Below are 21148 nucleotides of genomic sequence, written 5' to 3'. Positions count from 1 at the left end.
CATGACATAAATGAAATTCTCTATGCACAGTCTTGTCAGAATCGTGGTTGCTAGACGTTTGTGCATGATTATAAAAAGAGCATCGGAAATTGATGATGGGATCCCTGAAAGCGTTTGAGAATTCAAAAAATGCAATATGACAATGTTCGTGCGTATAAAAGCTGCCATGCCGGTTCTTCTTGCATTGTGGAATTCTTCTTCTTTGACTTTTTTTATGACCGTCAGAGGGCACTCATTGGTTGAGCCTTGATTTATATTGAAACAAAAATGGGAAAACCCCCCAATAACCTTTCGCTAGGGCTATTGCTTAGACAAGAGAAGAGGGTGTACCTTACGAAAAGGAACTTATCATTGTTATTATCTCCTTCCTTCCTTCCCGTTACCATGATGGCTCTATAACAACAGCTCGGAAGTTGTGCCGGATCTGAAGATTTATACATTCCAGTCCGTCATCGCTTTCATCACGGGACAGTCCATGACGTCAAAGTAAGTGCTGAGACGTCATGATTTCGTCATTTCTTCTTGTACTTCTCAAAAGCAAGGTCCATAGAATGCTCTAGACCTTGTTCAAAAGCACCAAGACCACCGAGACTCTCGGTCGGTGATCTTGCAAGCACTCGGGGACATGGTGTGGTTGGTGGGTTGGCTTGGGTAGGTATGGGGGCAGGCCAGGTGTGCTCATGGAGATAGTGCGCATGCGAATAGTGTGACTATCATTCTATCTCACTCACCTCTCTTTATAATATATATATATATATATATATATATATATGTGTGTGTAATATATATATATATATATATATATATATATATATATATATATATATATTATATATATATATATATATATATATATATAATCCTTACAGAGTGAATTAATATTTAACCATGACCGATTTCAAAATGGCTATACTAGGCCTACAGTTCGCCGACATGCCCAAATGAATTTAAAACTGTTTGCTAGTAGAAATATATATAGAAGGATTTTCCTCTATTCTTACAGAAATATGCGTTGTCATTTCCTTTATTCCCTTAATAACAACTGTATACTTGTGGCATCTCTCTCTCTCTCTCTCTCTCTCTCTCTCTCTCTCTCTCTCTCTCTCTCTCTCTCGTATCTTTTCAGTTAACAGGTAAGTACGCAATTCACAATCATTTTATTTAGTAAATAACGATGTTTTCTACGTCCAGTGGTGCATAGTAGCTGTTAGAAAGTTTTGTTACAAAATTCAGAATGAATCTAATTTTTTATAGAAAATTGTTACAAAATTCAGAACTGAATCTAATTTTTCATAGAAAATTATGTTACAAAATTGAAAACCCTATCTCATTTTCATTCCAATGGCAATAACATGTAAAGTTGTAGGTCTATCATATAATGTTTGTCGTTATTTTCACCGTAACTTCAGCCACTGTTTCGTACTTGCAGCAACACCAACAGTGCATCGGAACAGGTGGTCATTCCTAAGGCAATGGCGAACCTGGAAGTGTGGATTCCTCCAGGTTACAACTTGGACCCTTTAACGTCAGATTTTGAAACCAGCAGGTAGGTCCTCTTTGGCATTTTTTTTATGTCTAATTTCTCCTTGCTATATTGTTATTCTCCTATGCATGTCATCTGTAATAACCAATTAATATTTCGTAATATTACCAGAATACTTTATCACCCCAGATGAATGACTTTCGTCTACCTAGTTATCAATAGGGTGGAATGGGTAGCTATTTTATATCACAGCCAGCGCCATTCGTCTTAGAGGGATTTTCCCTAGACGCATGCCGCGTCTGGGTTGCTAACTTGCTGTTGTTGTGCTGTTCTTTGTAAGATTTGTGCACATTAAAGGGTTTTGCTTTTATGCCTACCTGAAAAACAAGGGGGTTGGGGTAGCCTAGGCCTTCGTTTGTCAGTCCATCACTCCCGGGTAAAACCAAGGTCCTTCAAATACTATACTCGAGTATATTTGTAGTACTTTGGGTTTAACTTGAAACTACTATAGCAAAGATCAGCCAGCTTTGCAGCTAAGCCCCGCCTACTGATTACGGCACGACCATTCCTTTAAGCTGATTGGTTGGAAATAGTTTCGAAACGCTGGCTGATCTGTGGTTCTTTTCATCTTCATTTATTTTGCAATGGTTGTTTTTACCGATCTAAAATACGTTGTGCTGATTACCAAACTTTAACTTTATATTATCCCCTGAAATAAAATCAGGATACACATCTCCATAAAAATGGGAAAAAACAGGAAAGTATGAATGAAGTCAGAAGTGTTCTGCCTTGTTGCAATGTTGTGTGTTTTCGTAAATGAGGTTTACCTGAATACGGAGGTGACACTGGGAATGTCTGCGTTCGAATCGGTGCACTTGGAATTACTGCACAATAGTCATTGCCGTCTGATATTGTCAAGCGTGTTCGCCATTCTAAATTTAAACACAAAGAATAAGACTTTCTCAGAGCTGTGCAGACTGGTATTTCATATTGGTTTCAGGAAATTTTACTACATCTGCATAGTCTCAAAATCGATTGCATTGGAATCGTTTACACATTCGGAGGGATGACAAGCGGTGACTGCACTTTATAAAACCAGAAGATACCTTAAAAAAAAAAGTTATAGTATGATAGGCTGTACAATTCATATTGGATATAAATTGCTGTGAATTTTCGTGAAGACATTAACTCCTTTCGAAATAATAGAATAATAAACCATGACGACCTGTAAGGTCGTTTGTCTTTTTGTCGGTTTACGCAGCTAGTGACGTTTGGATTAGTATAGGCCTATCTAATATTCAGCCGTTTTATTGTGGTTCTTGTTGTGGTTATTCTTGTTTTTGTTGCTGCTGTTATGGTGCTTGTAGTATCTTCGAATTTTCTTATAGTATCCTAACATTGCTTAATAAACATAGACCTATTCATAAAATACTGGCGCAAAGAATTATTGGGGAATTCTTGTTAACTGAAATTTAGTCATTTGTTTTAATTAAAAGTAATCGACTTCTGTATGAATATAGTCTGCGCTAGAATATTCTAACAACACACACACACAAAGAGAGAGAGAGAGAGAGAGAGAGAGAGAGAGATTGATTTTACAAGAATGGCCCCAAAACCAAGTGATTCAAGGGCTACGATCTACCTTCAGACTGGTTTGGATCATCGCATGCTTAACTTTTCAGCTACCATATATTTTCCTAATTTATGATGCCTTCCTACTTTAGGCATCATTTTCATAGAAATTCTACAGCAGCCTTATATTTACTCGTCAGAGTAATATAATGTGTTATCCCTTAAGTAAACATTTTCAATATAGTTCATTGAAAGCAGTTTAATAGTTGTGTGTAAGGCTGAGGCAGCCCTAAGATTTGGCCATCCACACATGTATGTGTTCTTGCTTATATACGTGTACATTCCACTTCATGCATTTACATTATATATTGTGGAATTGAAACAACTATATCAATTAAAAGCTACTCTATTTCCAACAGATACAGGTAGAGGACTATTTGCAATAAGAAATTAAAGTGTAGGCTCATGCCCTGTTATTGTCTCAATATGTAAGAATTTTATGTGTAGGCCTATGTTTTGACATAACTTCAAAATATAAGAATGACATAACTTCAAAATATAAGAATGAAACGTGTAGGCCTATGCCCTGTCATTGCCTCAAAACATAAGAAATTGACAAGTAGGCCTGTGTCCTGTCATTGCCTCTAAATAGAAGAACTTGACGTGTAGGCTTATGCCCTGTCATTACCTCAAAATATAAGAATTTGATGTGTAGGCCTATGCCCTGCCATTGCCTCAAAATATAAGAAATTGATGAGTAGACCTATGCCCTGTCATCTCAAAATATAAGAAATTGATGTGTAGGCCTAATCTCTCAATGATATTAACATTTAACATGCAGGATTATGATGAATTAATACCCTAACATTGCAACTGGCTGCATAAGTCTATGCTTCATTTCAATTAATGTGGTCTATGTCGGATCGCTTATGTAGGTCAACACCAATAAAAAAAAATATATATAAGTTTATGTGCCTTTTATCGGAGATATCAGTTGCATACTTCACAACTCCAGGAACTCAAATCTGTGGTGTCATGATTCATGCATGAAACTCAACATCACCGAATGGAGTCAAATCCGTTTATGGTAATCATTTGGACTGTTAACTAGTGTGACATCATTCCACCTTTGAGAGCTAGCCAATCATAAGCGCGCAGTGGACGGTGCTTAGTTGCAAAGCTTCCTGGACTCTGCTATATCACATCCTACGCGCCCATCTAGGTTCGAAAACTTCCAGTTTACGTTCAAAATGGGCACCATATTTAGTACCAGTCCCATGGGAGCGAACATAAAACCTAAAACAATGACAGTAAATATCATAAACATAAACAAAAGATATAAAAAATGGACTAAAGGAGGTAAATAAAGAAAATTCCCATTTGTTTTTGTGCTGGATTTCAGCACTCACTATTCTAAGGACTCATTTTTCAGTGAAAATTATTTATGATGACCTGCATTGTGAGCCCTGCAGTTGAGATCTAGTTATGCTTCAAGTGTCTTAATAATTAGAATTAAACCGGCTATTGTTGATGTGTAATGTTTTTTGTAAGAGGCATATAAAATTTCAAGCAGACTGGAATGGAATTTGACAATAATAGCTATTTCACATGCCAGTCTTCTATAATAATAAAATCTGAGTGGATCTTGTCTGTCCTCCCCTGGATGTCAATAGGTAAGACATGATAAAGTTACCCACCCCCTCCCGACCTGTTTGTCCGCCCTGGATGGGGGTAGGGTAGGTAAGGGAATGGAAGGGTAGGGGAGACATTCACTCTTTTGTACACCTGTTTGTCTTCCCTGGCTGGGGGTGGGGTAGCTTGGGAATCAAGTTGGTAAGGGAGATAGCAGCACCAGGTTCCAGCGTGCAAGGTGTTAAGTTAAATACGTTTTATCAACTTTTTTGAATGATTTGCATTTTGGTCCAGTGAATCAAGACATTCTTGAACTCTTCTTTATAAGGTGTAGACCTATATATTTTCTGTTGTTTTTTAAGACTGCTCATTACTGAGCTATCTTTCCTAGGATAGCTAAAAGTGGTTCATGACTATTTTTTGCAAACTTAAACAGATGGGACTTTGTGCAGCATTTTAAAGTATTAATAATGGTTTTTTAGCTTCATACTTGCAGTGTCGTCGACTATTGTGATGACTATAAGAATGAAATATCCAATATTCCACTGGTCACATTACTATTTGTATCAAGTAGCTACACATGATAACTACTGTACAACTCTAAATTAGAATACTAGATGCCACTCTTGATCACAAATTCACTTTTGAATATTCTGTTATTTTAAAATATATTTTTCCTGAGTAGTCCCTGGTTTATGGGTGGGTTTCATTCCTGGCAGAGCGCTGTAACGTGAAAAATGCCATAAATCGGAACATCGTAATAATAAGGGCATTAAATGGTAGCACCTTAAAACCAGGTTAATTGGGCCATGAGCCAGGCTCCGTGAAGTCAGAATGCTGTAACCCAGGAACTGCCTGTAGTATAGTCTGGCACTGTTGTTCAATTAGCTGTTGTGGAATGATGAAGTTTTTCATTATAGCTGTTGTGCAATGCTGGAGTTTTTCATTATTCTGGTCATCCTTTGCAGTCTGGTATTTCTAAGAACTAGATATGGAGTTATTTGTAAGTCTTACCTTTCCTTTGTGATGGTGAATACCTCACAGTTTTCTAGGGATCTTTGATATCCAGTTGTGAGCACATTATTGGGATCACCTGAAGATTAGCGACCCATGAGGGGGCTATCAAGAATCACGCACGCACCAAACATGAAGAGGCCATCTCCCGGGATGTGATTATCCAAAACACGAAGGTCATCGGGAAGGCCCCTGATGCCTGTCGGTTACGCCTGCTGGAGGCGCTTCTCATCCAGCAAGTAAAACCTACACTAAATACGACGCAGGAAGAATTTCTCCTCCCTACGATTATGAGAAGACCTGCCACCAATAATGACACCACCGAGCACGACAACTCCACGGAAGACAACGCCCCCGAACGAGATACTCCTGCAGCCAACCATAATCAAGTTAGCCGTGACGTCCCGCAACATAGCGAAACGCCCATCGACATAACCGCGCCGCTAAGGAGGTCAAGGCAGCTGCAGGACTTACAGTATCGCAACCATCAACGCGTGGAAAGTGGCTTGAGACCCGGTTCAAGCCACCAATGAAAACGAAGACTTACCGCCACCAGCCAATAGTAGATCAGCATGGGGCAGACCCCCTGCTGTCAACTCCAAATATAAACGAGGACGGACACCGCTTCAAGATCAGTCCACCCTCAGCTTCCCAGCCCGAGGATGTCTGGCAGCTCCAGACGAAAGCTCGCTTGCTTCAAGAAAGAGAGAGAGAGAGAGAGAGATATATATATATCGTTAATGACTTTGATAACTATGGTATCATAGTTTATCTGTAAAATTCAAATATATACACCAATTTTTGACTCTGTATTTGATCATGACCTCCATAGGCGCTCTACTAGCCTGTCTAAGTAGCACGGAAAAAGCCGCTATTCGGAAAATAGAGAAGAATCTCTACAAGTGTAATGCTGCTGAAGTAGCCATTACTTTTAGTAAAGTATGCTTGAGAGAGGGTCTGCTTCCTAAGTACAATCAAATAATAATAATAATAATAATAACTCCTTTCCTTCTTAATTAATTAATAAATAATAATAATAATAATAATAAATTGTACATCCGCATTGTTTTTGTTTTTTTTCAGTTATTCTTGGATCGGGTGGGCGATTTGGATGGTTTATGCCAGAGACTATCCATCTGGATACTTCCATATTAGATCACTGGAGAGCTTTTGTCACACCAGACTCCCCAGTTCTGCACCTGTTTTCTAGAACAAATGAAGGTAAGTAGCACACTTTGTACAATTTCAAGTGAGCATTACATAATCATGGCCTAAAAGGTAAGAGCCAAACATTTCTTGTAACTAAATAATGATTTGTTCCGATACGTAATACAAACCCTCGGTCCTTTAACAATAGGAAGTAGCTAGCGGCAGCTGGAACGGTCGTAAGCTTCGAACAAGGGGAGAACGGTAGTTAACTGCTTGTCCGATCGTCGCGCGCCGCGCGACTGGGAGGTAAACAAATCACTTTTGCTTTCGGCCGTGTGTGGGAAGGACGTGTTCGCCATCGCTCTGCCCGCCTTGTCGTTTGCTTTGAGTTTGAGTATTTCTTTCTCTTTCTGTATAAATCAGGAGTGATTGTAAGTACTTTTGACAATTCTATTGATTCTTGCAATGAGTGAATTGGAAGAAATGGAAATATCACCGCGCCCTCCAGTCGCCCGTAGAGTGTGTCCCGGGCTGGAGGGGCGTAGATGTGGTCCCGGGGTTTCAGGTTTGGAGGGTTCAGGTCATTCGTTGACGTGGACCCCCACGAGGTTTGTACTCGTTGCCGGGGGCGAGAGTGCTCCCGCAACGAACCTTGTGTTACATGTATGAATTGGTCCGAGGCGCAGTGGGTGCTGTACGAGGGCAGGAAGAGACTTAGGCCGGCCAAGAAGTCATCGGAAAGTCCAGTGACTCCTTTGGTGACGGACACTTCGTCCTCTTTCCTGCCTCCCGGCCAGCCCCCACGTTTCGCGCCTTCCCCTGCGGGGGGGGTAGCGGAGTCCTTTTCCTCTCTCGATCCGTCGAGTGTGGATGAGGGCGCCCGCTACCCGGAACGTACAGCTGTACTCGGGGTCTTCCGTCCGCTCTGGGGGGGGTGTTTCGCCCCCCAGGCGCGAGGAAGCCCCTCCAACTAACCCGACTATTGCTTCCGCAGGTGTGCCATCAGCGAAGGACGACTTGGGACAGGTGTGGGAGTCGCTGGGACTGCAGGGAGTGCCCAGCATCCAGGGGTTGCTTCAGCGGTTGGCGGGGTCGGCGGTGGTCACTCATGGTGCGGTGACCACCACTACTACCACAATAACGACACCAGCGTATGAGATGCCACCACATCTGGTATATACGCCCCATATAATGTCGGTGACACCCACGGTGGCTATACAAAAACCCATTGCTGCCGTGCCAAAGAGGACGGTGCCACCACCACCTGGATTTTTTCCTTTGCCGACCCCGGACTTCCGCTGCCCAAAGAGTACCCCCCTGGACCTGCCGCCAGTGCCACGGATGACGGTGACTGTCGACAGGACGCCTGGCTCTCCCGTGGTACCTGCCGTGCCTGCCGTACCTGTTGCCGTTCCAGCTACTCTTTCCCTTTCAGATAGGCCTGCACATTCCCTTTCAGATGTTCCTGCCGTTCCTGCTGTTCCCGGACCTGTTCCTGTTGTTCCTGCTGCTGGTGTTGCTGTCACAGTCTCAGGTCTTTCCGGACAGGTGCAGTCGGGCCCTGTTGCTTCGGCAACTGCCCCGGCTCCCTCCTGGATGGAAGACCTGACGTCTGTTCTGCGGAGCCTGGCGAAGAAGAAGAGGAAGAGGAAGAAGGTGTCGTCGTCGTCTTCATCGTCTTCTTCGTCGTCTGCTGCCTCTCCTTCCCCTTCGACTTCTAAGGCTAAACAGCCGAAGAAGAAGAAGGGTGCCTCCTCCCCCCCTAAGAAGACTCCTTCGGGATCTTCTAAGGGCCCGGCTCGCACAGGCGAGCTGGGGAGCTCTTCTGCTGGTCCTCCTGTTCCTTCGGGAACGGGGCCCGTCGCTTCTTCTGCAAAGAAGAAGTCGACGGGGACCAGAGGTGCACCAGCCTCGGCTGGTGCGTCCTCACCTGGTGCTAGCGGTTCTGCCGCTAAACCAGGTTCCGTCTCGGCCGCTTCTCGTTCGCGAGAAGCACCGAGTGGACGCTCTTCCAAAGAGGACCGTCCAGCCAAAGTTTTGACGTCCGAGCTCGCTCGCCGTCAAGACAGCGGCGCGGAGCAGAAGACTGGCGAGAGTCGTGCACACGACTCTCGCCAGGCCAGTGACGCTCTCGCAGCGATCAACTGGCTGCTCGGGCTGACGTGACGGTCGCTGACCGGCACGGGTTGAGGCGAGGAAGGATCCCCACGGCCGCCGGTACCTTGCGGAAGAGTCGCCGCTACCACCAGCAGAGCCCACGTCCCGGCTCGAATCATTTTGGGGTCCCAAGAGGGAGCCCAAAATGATGATGGGGTTGCCACGATCAGAGCTTGCGGACTCCTCGGTCCTGGATCAGGTGGAGAATCTCGTCTCAGACGGGAGGACTCGCTAAAATCCGGACGGTCCTCTAAGCTGCTTCCTCCTCCTCTACAGCGGCAGAGGCGATTCTACGTGCCTTCGGAAGACCCGATACTGCCGAAACAGGTTAACCCGGAGTTAGCGAGGCTGACTCCAGGTGTGTCCCTGCAGCAGCTCCTGTCGGAGAACCTATGGTTTCTCGCTCGGGAAGAGGAGGCACTTGCCCTGGAATCTACCGCTATGGCAGCATTCCAGGCAGTTTCCTGGTTGGATTTGTGGTCCCTCACAATATCCAAGTAGCGGCCCGTCTCTGGGAGTTCTGCTCTCGAAGACGACGCTTCTTTCAGGAGACTGTGCCAGTCTGGAGGAAGAGCAATCTCTTACCTCGCCCATCAGACTGCTAACCTGTGGGCCAACTTGGTTCTTCGACGTAGGGACGCAGTCCTTACCCGAGTGACCAAGGGGGCCGGGCGTGAGGCGGCACTCGGGCCTACGAAATGGACCTCTTAGGAGTTCCCCAGCTCTCTTTTTCCGGGAGAGATGGTGGACGCTGCGGTGGAACGGCGGCGCACTGACGAGAGTGACCGCTTAGTCCACCAGGCAGTCTCGAAGGTTTCTGGGCAATCTCGAGTAACTGCGGCCAAACCAAAGAGCTTGGCTAGCGCTTCCACGGCGGCGAGACGGTTGCACCGTCCAAACCCCGTGTGAAGACTCCAGTTGTTTCAACTTCTGCTAAAGGAGGCCGCAACCAGCCCTCCTCCCAGCCCTCCTTTCCCCGAGGAGGTGCGGGAAAGAAGTCGAAACGAGGAGGGAAACGCTAGGGACGGCGTTCCCCCTCACCTGCTGCCAGAAGTGGGGGGGTGTCCTAGCGAGCCATTGGGCGACTTGGCAGCGCTACGGCGCCGAGAACTGGATAGTAGACGTCCTTCGGGAGGGATATCTACTACCCTTCGAGTCTCGGGCCCCCCCTCATCTCCAAACCGGTCCAGCTACAGACCTATGTCCGGGGATCAGCAAAGGTCAACGCTCTTCGACAGGAGATCAAGACCATGCTGGCGAAACGAGCTGTAGAAATCGTGGAGGACCAGTCACCGGGCTTTTACAGCCGCCTCTTCCTAGTGGAGAAGGCATCGGGGGGCTGGCGTCCGGTGATAGACCTCTCTCCCCTGAACCGCTTCGTTCGCACGACGCGGTTCACGATGGAGTCGGCACGCTCAGTGCTCGACTCGATCGGCAGGGGGAACGATTTCATGCTTTCAGTGGACCTGAAGGACGCGTATTTTCAAATACCCATCCAATCAGTCCTCCAGAAAGTACCTCCGGCTTCATCTTCGACGGGACGGTGTACCAATTCAGGGCACTTTGTTTCGGTCTCTCAACCGCCCCACAGGTGTTCACGCGAGTGTTCACTCTGGTGTCGGCTTGGGCCCATTCGAACGGGATACGTCTTCTGAGGTATCTCGACGATTGGCTAGTCCTGGCGTAGCTCCCCGCTCGCAGTTGCTACAGGACAGAGATCGACTCCTCAAGTTTTGTCGCGATCTGGGGATCGTGATAAACTACGAGAAGTCCGACCTCGAACCCAAGCAGAAGATGAAGTACCTGGGTATGCTGATAGACACGGTAGCAGGGCAAGTCTTTCCCGCAGACTTGCGTATCAGCAAATTCAGGGAGGCAGCCGGCCGGTTCCTGTCTCGGCAGGAACAGGCAGCACAGCAATGGCAAGTCGTGATCGGCCATCTGTCGTCACTCGAGAAGTTAGTCCCTCACGGGCGTCTTCACCTGCGGTCTCTCCAGTGGGAGGCTAAGGGAGAGTTGGTCTCAGGCCAAGGATCCTCCTTACTTTCCCGTGGCTATCACGGACAAGGTGAGGCAGGACCTAGCCTGGTGGCTCGACGACAAGAACCTCTTAAGAGGAGTGCCCATACGCACTCCCCCCCCGGAGATGCTTCTGTTCTCAGACGCATCAACCGAGGGATGGGGCGCACACCTGGAGGAGTTGCTGACTGCAGGTGTGTGGGACCATCACGAGAAGCACCTTCACATCAATGTCCTGGAACTCAAGGCGGCGTTCAACGCTCTCCAAGAGTTTCGGGACCGCTTGGTGGGACACTCAGTGGTGTTGATGTGCGACAACACCACAGTAGTGGCATATGTCAACAAGCAGGGGGGGCTAGTGTCTCTCCGCTCCATCAGTTGACGGTGCAGGTGCACGAGTGGGCCACGGCTCACTCGATAGAGCTGTCAGCACGCTACATTCCAGGCAAGAGGAATGTAGTAGCAGACAAGCTCAGCCGTCGGGATCAGGTGATAGGGACCGAATGGTCTCTACACCAAGATGTGGCGGAAAGGCTCTTCAACCTGTGGGGGCGACCGGTCGTAGACCTGTTCGCCACCCGGCACAACAAGAAAACTTCAGGTTTTTTTTTTCTTTTCACTGTGCCGGACCCATGGGCAGCTGCAGAGGACGCTCTCCAACACCCCTGGGACAACCTCTTCGCTTACGCCCTTTCCTCCCTTCTGTCTGATTCGGAAAGTGATCAGTCGAGCGCTGTCACTCCCAATCTCAGAATGATCCTGGTGGCTCCCAAACGACCACAAGCCGTTTGGTATCCGGACCTGCTGGCTCTTCTTGCGGACGCACGAGAGAGCTACCCACTTGGCACAACCTTCTAGCCCAGCCACACGTAGAACGGTACCACCAAGCAGTCCAGTCCCTTCAACTTCACGGCTGGCTGTTATCCACCATCTCTTGCGAACGAGAGGCTTTTCTCGTAGCGCAGCAACAGAGATGGCTGGACACGTCCGACAGTCCTCTGCAGCTGTGTACCAGGGGAAGTGGGCCGTCTTCTGTGGTTGGTGTCGTAGACAGGGTCTGTCTCCTCTCAGAGCCACTCTTCAGCAGGTAGCGGATTTCCTCGTGTTTCTTCGCCGAGAGAAGCTCCTCTCAGTACCCACAGTTAAGGGATATAGAGCCGCCCTGGCTCTCGTCCTAAAACTGAGGGGACTGGACATCTCGAATTCGTTCGAGATATCCTTGCTAATGAGGAGCTTCGAAAGGTCTTGCCCACCCAGGGAACTCAGGCCCCTGCGTGGGATGTGACTCTCGTACTTAGGAGTTTGACTCGAAGACCCTTCGAGCCACTCCGAGAGTCGTCAGACAGGGATCTGACCCTCAAGACCCTCTTCTTGCTGGCCCTGGCATCGGCGAAGAGAGTAGGGGAACTACATGGCCTTTCTTATGACATTAAACATACCAGAGGCTGGGGATCTGTGACGCTCGATTTCGTCCCGAACTTCGTAGCTAAGACTCAGAATCCCCGTCGATCCCTGACGACAGGTTCGAGTCTTTCACGATCCCCTCCCTCCTGGACTTCACCGATAACGATGCGGATGAGATGCTGCTTTGTCCTGTGAGGGCGCTACGGCGCTATCTGAAGAGAACTCGACATCTCAGGCCTGAGTGTCGACGCCTCTTCGTTAGCACTGGGGTCACCAAGAAAGAAGTCTCCAAGAACACGCTTTCTTTCTGGGCTGCGTGAGGTGATCAGGAGAGCGTACGAAGCTGATCGGTAGCGACGACATCCGTACGCTCCGTCCGAGAGCCCACGAAGTCAGAGGTATCGGACCCTCCTTAGCGTTCCGTAGGAACTTCTCCGTGGCGCAGGTCCTGAAGGCAGATGTCTGGGCCAACCAGACCACCTTCACGTCCTTCTACCTTCGGGATATTGCCCACAAGTCCTTGGATACTTTTTCCTTGGGACCTGTGGTGGCTGCTCAACACGTTGTGTAAGCTTACCCAGCACCCGAGCAGGCCAGAACAAGTCATCGATTCCTGTTATGACTGGGAGAATGAATGCGTGAATGAGAGAGTGACTGGCTTCTCTTCACCATCTTTTTCTACCTCTACCTGTGGGCAGAGGGATACGGTCGTTACCTTGCTGGAAGGGAGTCAGATGCAGGTAAGCTATTCAACAGAGCTCCATCCTATCTCTTTAACTAGAGATAGGAGTAAATATCCACCACTTTCTCCAACAAGGGGGAGAAAGTGGATGCCAACATGAGACAAACCCATTACTTTACATTTGCTCATGTAAAGGAAAAAGTTCTTACAATGCTGGTACGAAGAGATACGCTTGCCTCTCTCTTAGTACTCGGCCCAGAGGTCTGACCATTGATCCTGCGGTGCACACCCCGATCAATCGGACAGAGGCTTGGATCCCTCCCTCGCTCTTACGACCAGGGAGGCATTCCAGGGATGGACGAACACCAGTCTGTTCATCAAAAAGACTCAGATTCCTCCCACCAAGAAGTGAGTCTTCCTATTGTTAAAGGACCGAGGGTTTGTATACGTATCGGAACAAATGACAATTTGTCGAAAATTGCATTTTTCCTAACTATACAAACCTGAGGTCCTTTAACATATAGTCCTCCTCATGCCACCCCTCACTCTGTGTATTTTGCATGGGCCAAAAGCAAAAGTGATTTGTTTACCTCCCAGTCGCGCGAGTCGGACAAGCAGTTAACTACCGTTCTCATCCCTTGTTCGAAGCTTACGACCGTTCCAGCTGCCGCTAGCTACTTCCTATTGTTAAAGGACCTCAGGTTTGTATAGTTAGGAAAAATGCAATTTTCGACAAATTGTCATTTTGAAGAAAGTATGGCATGTAGGATATAATATTGCTTTTATTAAGGTAATCTTGTCATTCATTATGAGTAAGGCATAGGGATTGAATGGTATTTGTTTGTCAGCTAGTTATTTTATGTAAACTGTATGTACATGATGAACTGCTTACTGAGAAATTAATGGGAAAACTTTTGCATTCAAAAAGGCAGTTTTTGCATTTTTTGTATTCAGAAGGATTTATGATCTTGCTATATTGTAACTAATAGTAATATAGAATGCTTAATGAATCTAATGCTCATATGGTGAATACTTTTTACAATTATTTCTACCACATATTGTAAATAAATTGTAGGTAACTTGAAAGTGTCAATATTTCAAATATAAAAATATTGTACTGTATAATGATTCTAATTGGTGTGTAACCCTGAAGAGAGTTATATAGTCAAAATATCCATCTACCTCAGTGTATTGTTTTAACTTTTTCCAGAACTGGGTGCCATGTCTGATATGATGACAAACACTTCGACTGGCGAGTATTATTGTAGAGATGAATATGGCTGTAAGAACGGCATGTATACTCCAAAAAAATGTGAGAATGCTGTGTGTGCCGTACTGTTTGCATCTTATGCAGGTAAATATAATGGTTTAACCTTTACATTGGTCCAATAACATTGAATAATGAATGATTCCTTATATTTCTGAATAATTTGTACCTACTTGACTGGTTTCTATATATATTTTCAAATGTATTTCACTGTTCAAGAAAGTACAGATGGCATCTAAACTTCACTGATAATTTTCAGAAAAGGTGTTATTCTTCTTTCAGTTACATTATCAGTATATGTACAGTGGTCCCCCCGTATTCGTGTGGGATGTGTACCAGATCCCACCGCGAATAGTTGGAACCCCTATAAAAAATCTAAAAACGGCCTATTTTGGTAGGAAAAACTCAAGAAAAAACCACAACAAATTTTTATACATGGTTTTTTAAATAGTTTTATCACAAAAAGTGCATTTTATGATGAAATTGATAAAAAACCAAGGAATTTCTGGATATTTCTCTAAGCAAAATACCACGAATATGCGAATTTCCCCCGAATAATAGGTAGATATGGTCCAAAGATAAATCAGCGAATTTGTGAGTCCACGAATCCAGAGAACGTGAATACAGGGGCCCCAATGTAATACCATGCACTTTCTGAGTAACCTTTTATTCTTTTTTAGGTACATGTACTATTGTCAATGTATTACCATACAACAGTGGTCCATTTACACTTCATTCATGATTCCAGATATGAATATAACAGACTTTTTGCGGCGCCAGTTGAGAACCATGGATGCCTACGTGAAAGTGGTGTGGCTGGGGCCAAATTTGAATCACGACTTCATAAGAAAAAATACTAATCTCAAGAGGCCCAATAGATCTGTACTAATTTTCCACTGGTGGCCGTCTGTCCTACTGCAGCCATTCAAATTCTCATCTGTTGGATTTGCACCCTGTATCGACAGCTCATATGTAAGTTCAGTAACAGTGAAAGAGTCTTCCCATTTCTTTATACATAAGCACGATTGCTTTGGCATTAAACCCAGTTTGTGACAGCGCGGCAATATATTTGAAAGAGGTGTCACGTGATTGACATTTATTTTGTTTTTCCCATGGAAAATAATGTGCTACAAATCAATTAATGTTGCAGAAATCTGTGCAGTAATATACGTATTTGAAAAAATACTCAATCTAATTGTTTTAATATTAATTTATGATTGAAGTTATTGTTACCATAATCCCTAACTGTATGAAAGAATAAAATGAAACCTATTGTGTACAAAACTAGGTTTTGTACATGAACTTCCCTGACAGATATATACTTAGCTATAGTCTCCGACGTTCCCGACAGAATTTCAAATCTCGCGGCACACGCGACAGGTAGGTCAGGTGGTCTACCTTACCCGCCGCTGGGTGGCGGATGTACGAACCACTCCCGTAAGCTTGTCAGATTTTTCTCTGTCGCGGGAACGATAACAACTGTTGTCGGTTCCTCTCGATAGTTTTTCGATTCTCGCTTGCCTGGAGTTAATTTGGACTTCTTTTGGTGACGTATTCGCTTTGTTTGGCTTGGCATACGCTGATTGTGGACCGGTTTGATTTTGAGTTTGATTTTCTTTAACGATGTCTGATCTAGAATCGGTAGTTAAAACTTCGGTTTTGTTTAGGGTTTGCGTGAATGAAGGATGTAAGGTGAGGTTGCCGAAAGCTTCGGTAGACCCCCACACGGTTTGCATGAAATGCAGGGGGAATGAATGTGCTTTTGCTAACCCTTGTAATGAATGTAAGGGATTGAATGAAGAAGAATATAAGGCTCTCTCTTCTTATGTTAGGAAGTTGGAACGTGATAGAGTGCGTAAGGCTTCCTCTAGAAGTTCTAGCAGATCTAGAATGAGTGAGTTGGATGTGGATCCTAATAGTACTAACGTAGAATTAGAACCTTCTTCCCAAGTCGCAGCCCCGGCTCCCCGCACCGAAGCCGAAGATTCGCCTTCGGAGGCGGCAGCTCTGAAAGCCAAGAATCGTTCTATGGATCAGAAGATTCGTCAGTTGGAAGGTAAGGAGAGTGTTAGTGATCAGTGCAGTGTCCCCAGTGTTGTGGAGGGTGCGTCTGACCGGCTCCTTAGTGCCTCTAGGCCTAGACCTCTTCCAGACTCCCAGTTCCAGTGGAGTAGGAAAGTCGAAAGCCGCAGGAGGGCTAGGGAGAGCCCCCACCGGTCAGGCGTCCCCTCGGCAGATCCTGAAGTACGCCCTTCTCCAAGTAGGCGCTCGTTAGTTTTGAAGCGCCCTTCTCCTGAATGTTACCCTCTTGTTAGACGTCAAGAGTCCTCGCAAGCAGCCTTCTCCTAGTAGGCGCATTTCGCCTTCCAGTCGGACTTCCGTTGATCGTACGCAACTGGACAGGTATGGAGAGCCGCGCAAGCGCTCTGCTCTCGATAGGCGCTCTTCTCCTGGCAGCCGCTCGCCTCAGGATAGGCGCATAGAGTATAGTAGGCGCTCGCCTCCTCGTAAGCGCCCTGTGGATGTTTCCGAGGATTCTCGGAGTAGGAGCCCTACCTCTCCTTCGGCTGAGATTCCGTATACCTCGAAGAGGGAGTCTCATCGTAGACTTCCCAGATCTTCTCATCGTTCTCCAGTGGATGTGAACTCTTCTAAGAGAGGGCGTTCTCCAACCTCTCGCTCAACTCCTGCTAGGATCCCTTCGTCACATAAGGATCTTCCGCGCTCGCCTCGAGAAGACGTCCTAGAAGGTTCGGATGAGGAACCGAACACTTCTGCTGCTGTCTCTTCTTACAAGAAGCTTACAGAGTCTACTTTTACAAGTTTTTGGGGATTCCCTTACGCCTACGGCTCCTCCTTCTCCTCACTCACTTTTTTCAACGGCGAAGACAGCGAAGAGTTCTTCTTGTGTGAGGATGAAGCCAACTCTTTCTATGAAGAAGGCACTGAGGAGTTTTGGTTCCTGGATGGCTTCCAAAGAAGAAGCGGGGAAAACGATGTTCGCTTTTCCTCCTTCCAAGTTATCAGGACGCGCTGGTTTCTGGTACGAAACAAGGAGAGCCCTTAGGATTGGGTCTACCGTCTTCGGCTGATTCGGATTTTTCGGCACTGGTAGATTCGACAAGGAGAACTGCCCTTAACTCTGCTAAGACGACTTGGGCAATGAATGAATTGGATCATTTGCTCAAAGGTATGTTTAGAGTGCTAGAAGTATTTAACTTCCTTGATTGGTCGTTGGGAGTCCTAGCCAAGAAAATTGAAGTGCCAGAGTCAATTTCGCCAGAAGATCTTATGTGTGTTTTGTCTTGTATGGACAAGTCGGTAAGAGACGGAGCGAGTGAAATCGCCTCCCTTTATGGGGCCGGGATCGTGAAGAAGAGGTCGGTTTATTGTTCCTTCTTAACGAAGTCGGTCTCCCATGCTCAGAGGTCTTCTTTGCTGTTTGCTCCTCTGTTCCACTCAGTTGTTCCCGAAACATCGAGTGCAGGACATTTCGAGGTCACTTTCGGCCAAAGCCACCCAGGACCTTTTGGCACAGTCGGCAAGAAAACCTCGCCCTTCCTTCCCTACCAAGGCTAAGAAGGAAAACAAGAAGTGTTTCGAGAACCCTTTCGAGGGGCATCTTCATCAAGAACCTCTACGTTTAGAGGTCGTAGACCTTCAAGAAGGGGTAAGACTTTCGCCAAGTCTGTTAAAGCCCCCAAATAACTTGCAAGTCCTTCAATCAACGGTGGGCGCCAGACTCTTAGAGTTTGCAGAAGTCTGGGCCCAAAAGGGGCGGATCCTTGGACCCTTTCTATTTTGAGGAGAGGTTACCCTCATCCCTTTCGTCGAAAGACCTCCCTTGACGGCCATCCCAAGGGAACTGACGGCCAGGTACAGAGACCCCATCATGAATCAAGCTCTCCATCTAGCAGTAGATCAGATGCTGGAGAAGGGGGCTATCGAACTAGTGACAGACCATCATTCATCGGGCTTCTACAACCGCCTTTTCCTAGTTCCGAAGTCCTCAGGGGGATGGAGACCGGTGTTGGATGTAAGCGCCCTGAACTTCTTCGTAGAAAAGAAGAAGTTCACGATGGAAACGCCTTCATCAGTGCTGGCAGCACTTCGTCCAGGGGACTGGATGGTTTCCTTGGATTTACAGGACGCTTACTTCCACGTACCGATCCATCCTTCCTCGAGGAAGTTTCTCAGATTCATGATGGGGGGGGGGGAAATTTTTCAGTTCAGGGCTCTGTGTTTCGGCCTCTCGACGGCCCCTCAAGTGTTCACGGGGATTTTGAGGAATGTGGCTCAATGGCTTCATTTGAAAGGGGTGAGGATATCCATGTACCTCGACGATTGGCTAATAAGGGCCAATTCAGAAGATCGTTGTTTGAAGGACTTACAAGTAACTTTAGAATTGACGAAGGCTTTGGGACTTCTCGTCAATTTCAAGAAGTCATCACTAATTTCCCCAGAGCAAGAGTGTGTGTATCTCGGGATACAGATGAACTCTCTGAGTTTTCGGGCTTTTCCCTCGCAGGAAAGGATAGCCCGAGGATTCGAGAGAGTAACAACCTTCTTAGGGAAAGAAGTATGCACAGTGAGGGAGTGGATGAGTCTGCTGGGGACGCTCTCCTCTCTGGAGCAATTCGTTTCCCTAGGAAGGTTGCACCTGAGACCACTCCAATTCTTTCTTCATCGGAATTGGAGTCGTCGTTCTCAGGATTTGACGTTCTCCCTGTCGTTATCCCAGGACATCAAGAAACATCTCTTATGGTGGACAGATCCCAACCTCTTTGCGAAGGGACTGTCTCTTCAATCACAGACCCCCAACCTGGTGTTGTTCTCCGACGCGTCGGACATGGGGTGGGGTGCAACTCTGGGAACCAGCGAAGTGTCAGGTACCTGGGTGGGGGACCAGGTAGCCTGGCACATATACAGAAAGGAGTTGATGGCTGTGTGGTTGGCTCTGAAGGCTTTCGAGCCCAAAGTCAGAAGATCGGTAGTGTAGTGCAGGTCAACGCGGACAACACTACAGCTCTGGCATAACATCAGGGAAACAGGGGGGGACGCATTCCTTCTCCCTGTACGAGACAGCAAGAGACCTTCTTCTGTGGGCAGAAGAAAGAGGAATCAAGCTTCTCACCAGGTTCGTGCAGGGAGAAAGGAATGTAAGAGCAGATCTCCTCAGCAGGAAAGATCAGGTCCTTCCCACAGAGTGGACCCTTCATCTGGATGTATGCCAGAGCCTGTGGAAGTTATGGGGCAGGCCACACATAGACCTCTTTGCCACGTCAAAGAACAAGAGGCTGGATCCTACTGCTCTCCGATATCAGATCCAGAGGCAGTAGCAATAGATGCTCTTCTTCTAGACTGGAACGGACTCGACGTCTACGCGTTTCCCCCCTTCAAGATCCTGGGGCTAACCATCAAGAAGTTCGTAGAGTCCGATTCAACGAGAATGACCTTAATCGCTCCCTTTTGGCCGGCCCAAGAATGGTTCACAGAGGTACTGGAATGGTTGGTGGACCTTCCAAGATCGCTCCCGCTAAGGAGCGATCTACTCAGACAACCCCACTTCGACAGGTACCACAAAAATCTCCTCGCTCTCAGTCTGACTGGTTTCAGACTGTCCAAAGTTTGGTCAGAGCGAAAGGCTTTTCAGCAACAGCTGCTAAAGCAATCGCAAGAGCGAGGAGACCTTCCACCTTGCGTGTATACCAGTCAAAGTGGGATGTCTTCAGACGTTGGTGCAAGAGGAAGAACATTTCCTCTTCCAGTACCTCTGTGACCCAAATTGCGGATTTCCTTATTTTCCTCAAAGAAGAATGTCATCTGGTTGTGTCAACTATTAAGGGATACCGCAGTATGTTGGCGGCGGTATTTCGGCATAGAGGCTTAAATATATCCGATGATAAGGACCTGCATGATCTTATTAGATCATTTGAAACCATTAAGCGTCCTCATGTAGTACCGAACTGGAATCTAGACGTAGTCCTACAATTCCTTGGATCGTCTAGATTCGAACCTCCTGGCTTAGCCTCTTTCAAGGATTTGACGAAGAAGGCTATCTTCCTTTTGGCCCTAGCTACAGCTAAGAGAGTGAGTGAGCTCCAAGCTATTGAGGGCAATGTAGGGTTTAAGGAAGATTCTATGGTGTGTTCATTTCTTCCAAGTTTCCTGGCAAAGAATGAAAACCCATCACGCCCTTGGCCCAGGAGCTTTGAAGTTCGTAGTTTATCTTTTCTAGTAGGGAAGAGCCTGAAAGAACTCCCTTTGCCCTATGAGAAATTATGAAAGTATTTCCTTTAAGAGGAAAGGAACACTTAAGGCTAATCAAGATGTGCTTTGGTGCTCCGTAAAGGACCCCACTCGGCCCATGTCGAAGAATGCTCTTTCCTTTTTTCTGAGAAGCCTTATTACAGAGCACATGTTGCCTGTAAGGAAGATCATTTTAGACTACTGAAAGTGAAAGCTCACGAGGTGAGAGCCATCGCAACTTCGCTTGCATTCAGAAAAAAATATGTCTGTGCGGAACTTGATGGAGGCGACTTTTTGGAGATGCCAATCGGTTTTCGCAAACCACTACCTACGTGATGTAAAAATCACATATGATAAATGCTTCGCCTTGGGTCCTTTCGTATCGGCGGATTCGGTGCTGGGGCAGGGAGCTGAAACTTATCCTGTGTAAATTTTTATATGTTACCCTCCCTATTTTATATTGTTGTTTTTGGTTGTCTGAAAGAGGTTGCAGGAGGCACCTCTTTTTGTCGTAATATTA

The 21148-nt window shown here is 46.4% G+C and overlaps 1 protein-coding gene across 1 annotated transcript in view; it reads left to right on the top strand.

Moving 5' to 3' along the window:
* Positions 1-21148, top strand: part of LOC135197989 (uncharacterized) — a 343766-nt gene that overhangs the window by 263003 nt on the left and 59615 nt on the right. Inside the window, exons 4-8 of the mRNA XM_064225313.1 lie at positions 406-486; positions 1430-1548; positions 6788-6922; positions 14323-14466; positions 15128-15351. Coding sequence (XP_064081383.1) covers positions 406-486; positions 1430-1548; positions 6788-6922; positions 14323-14466; positions 15128-15351 — 703 coding nt within the window. The remainder of the gene's footprint in view (positions 1-405; positions 487-1429; positions 1549-6787; positions 6923-14322; positions 14467-15127; positions 15352-21148) is intronic.

The sequence above is a fragment of the Macrobrachium nipponense genome, chromosome 21 (genome assembly GCF_015104395.2).
Source record: "Macrobrachium nipponense isolate FS-2020 chromosome 21, ASM1510439v2, whole genome shotgun sequence".
In the NCBI taxonomy this organism is placed as follows: Eukaryota; Metazoa; Arthropoda; class Malacostraca; order Decapoda; family Palaemonidae; genus Macrobrachium; species Macrobrachium nipponense.
This window is presented reverse-complemented; position numbering and strand designations above follow the sequence as displayed.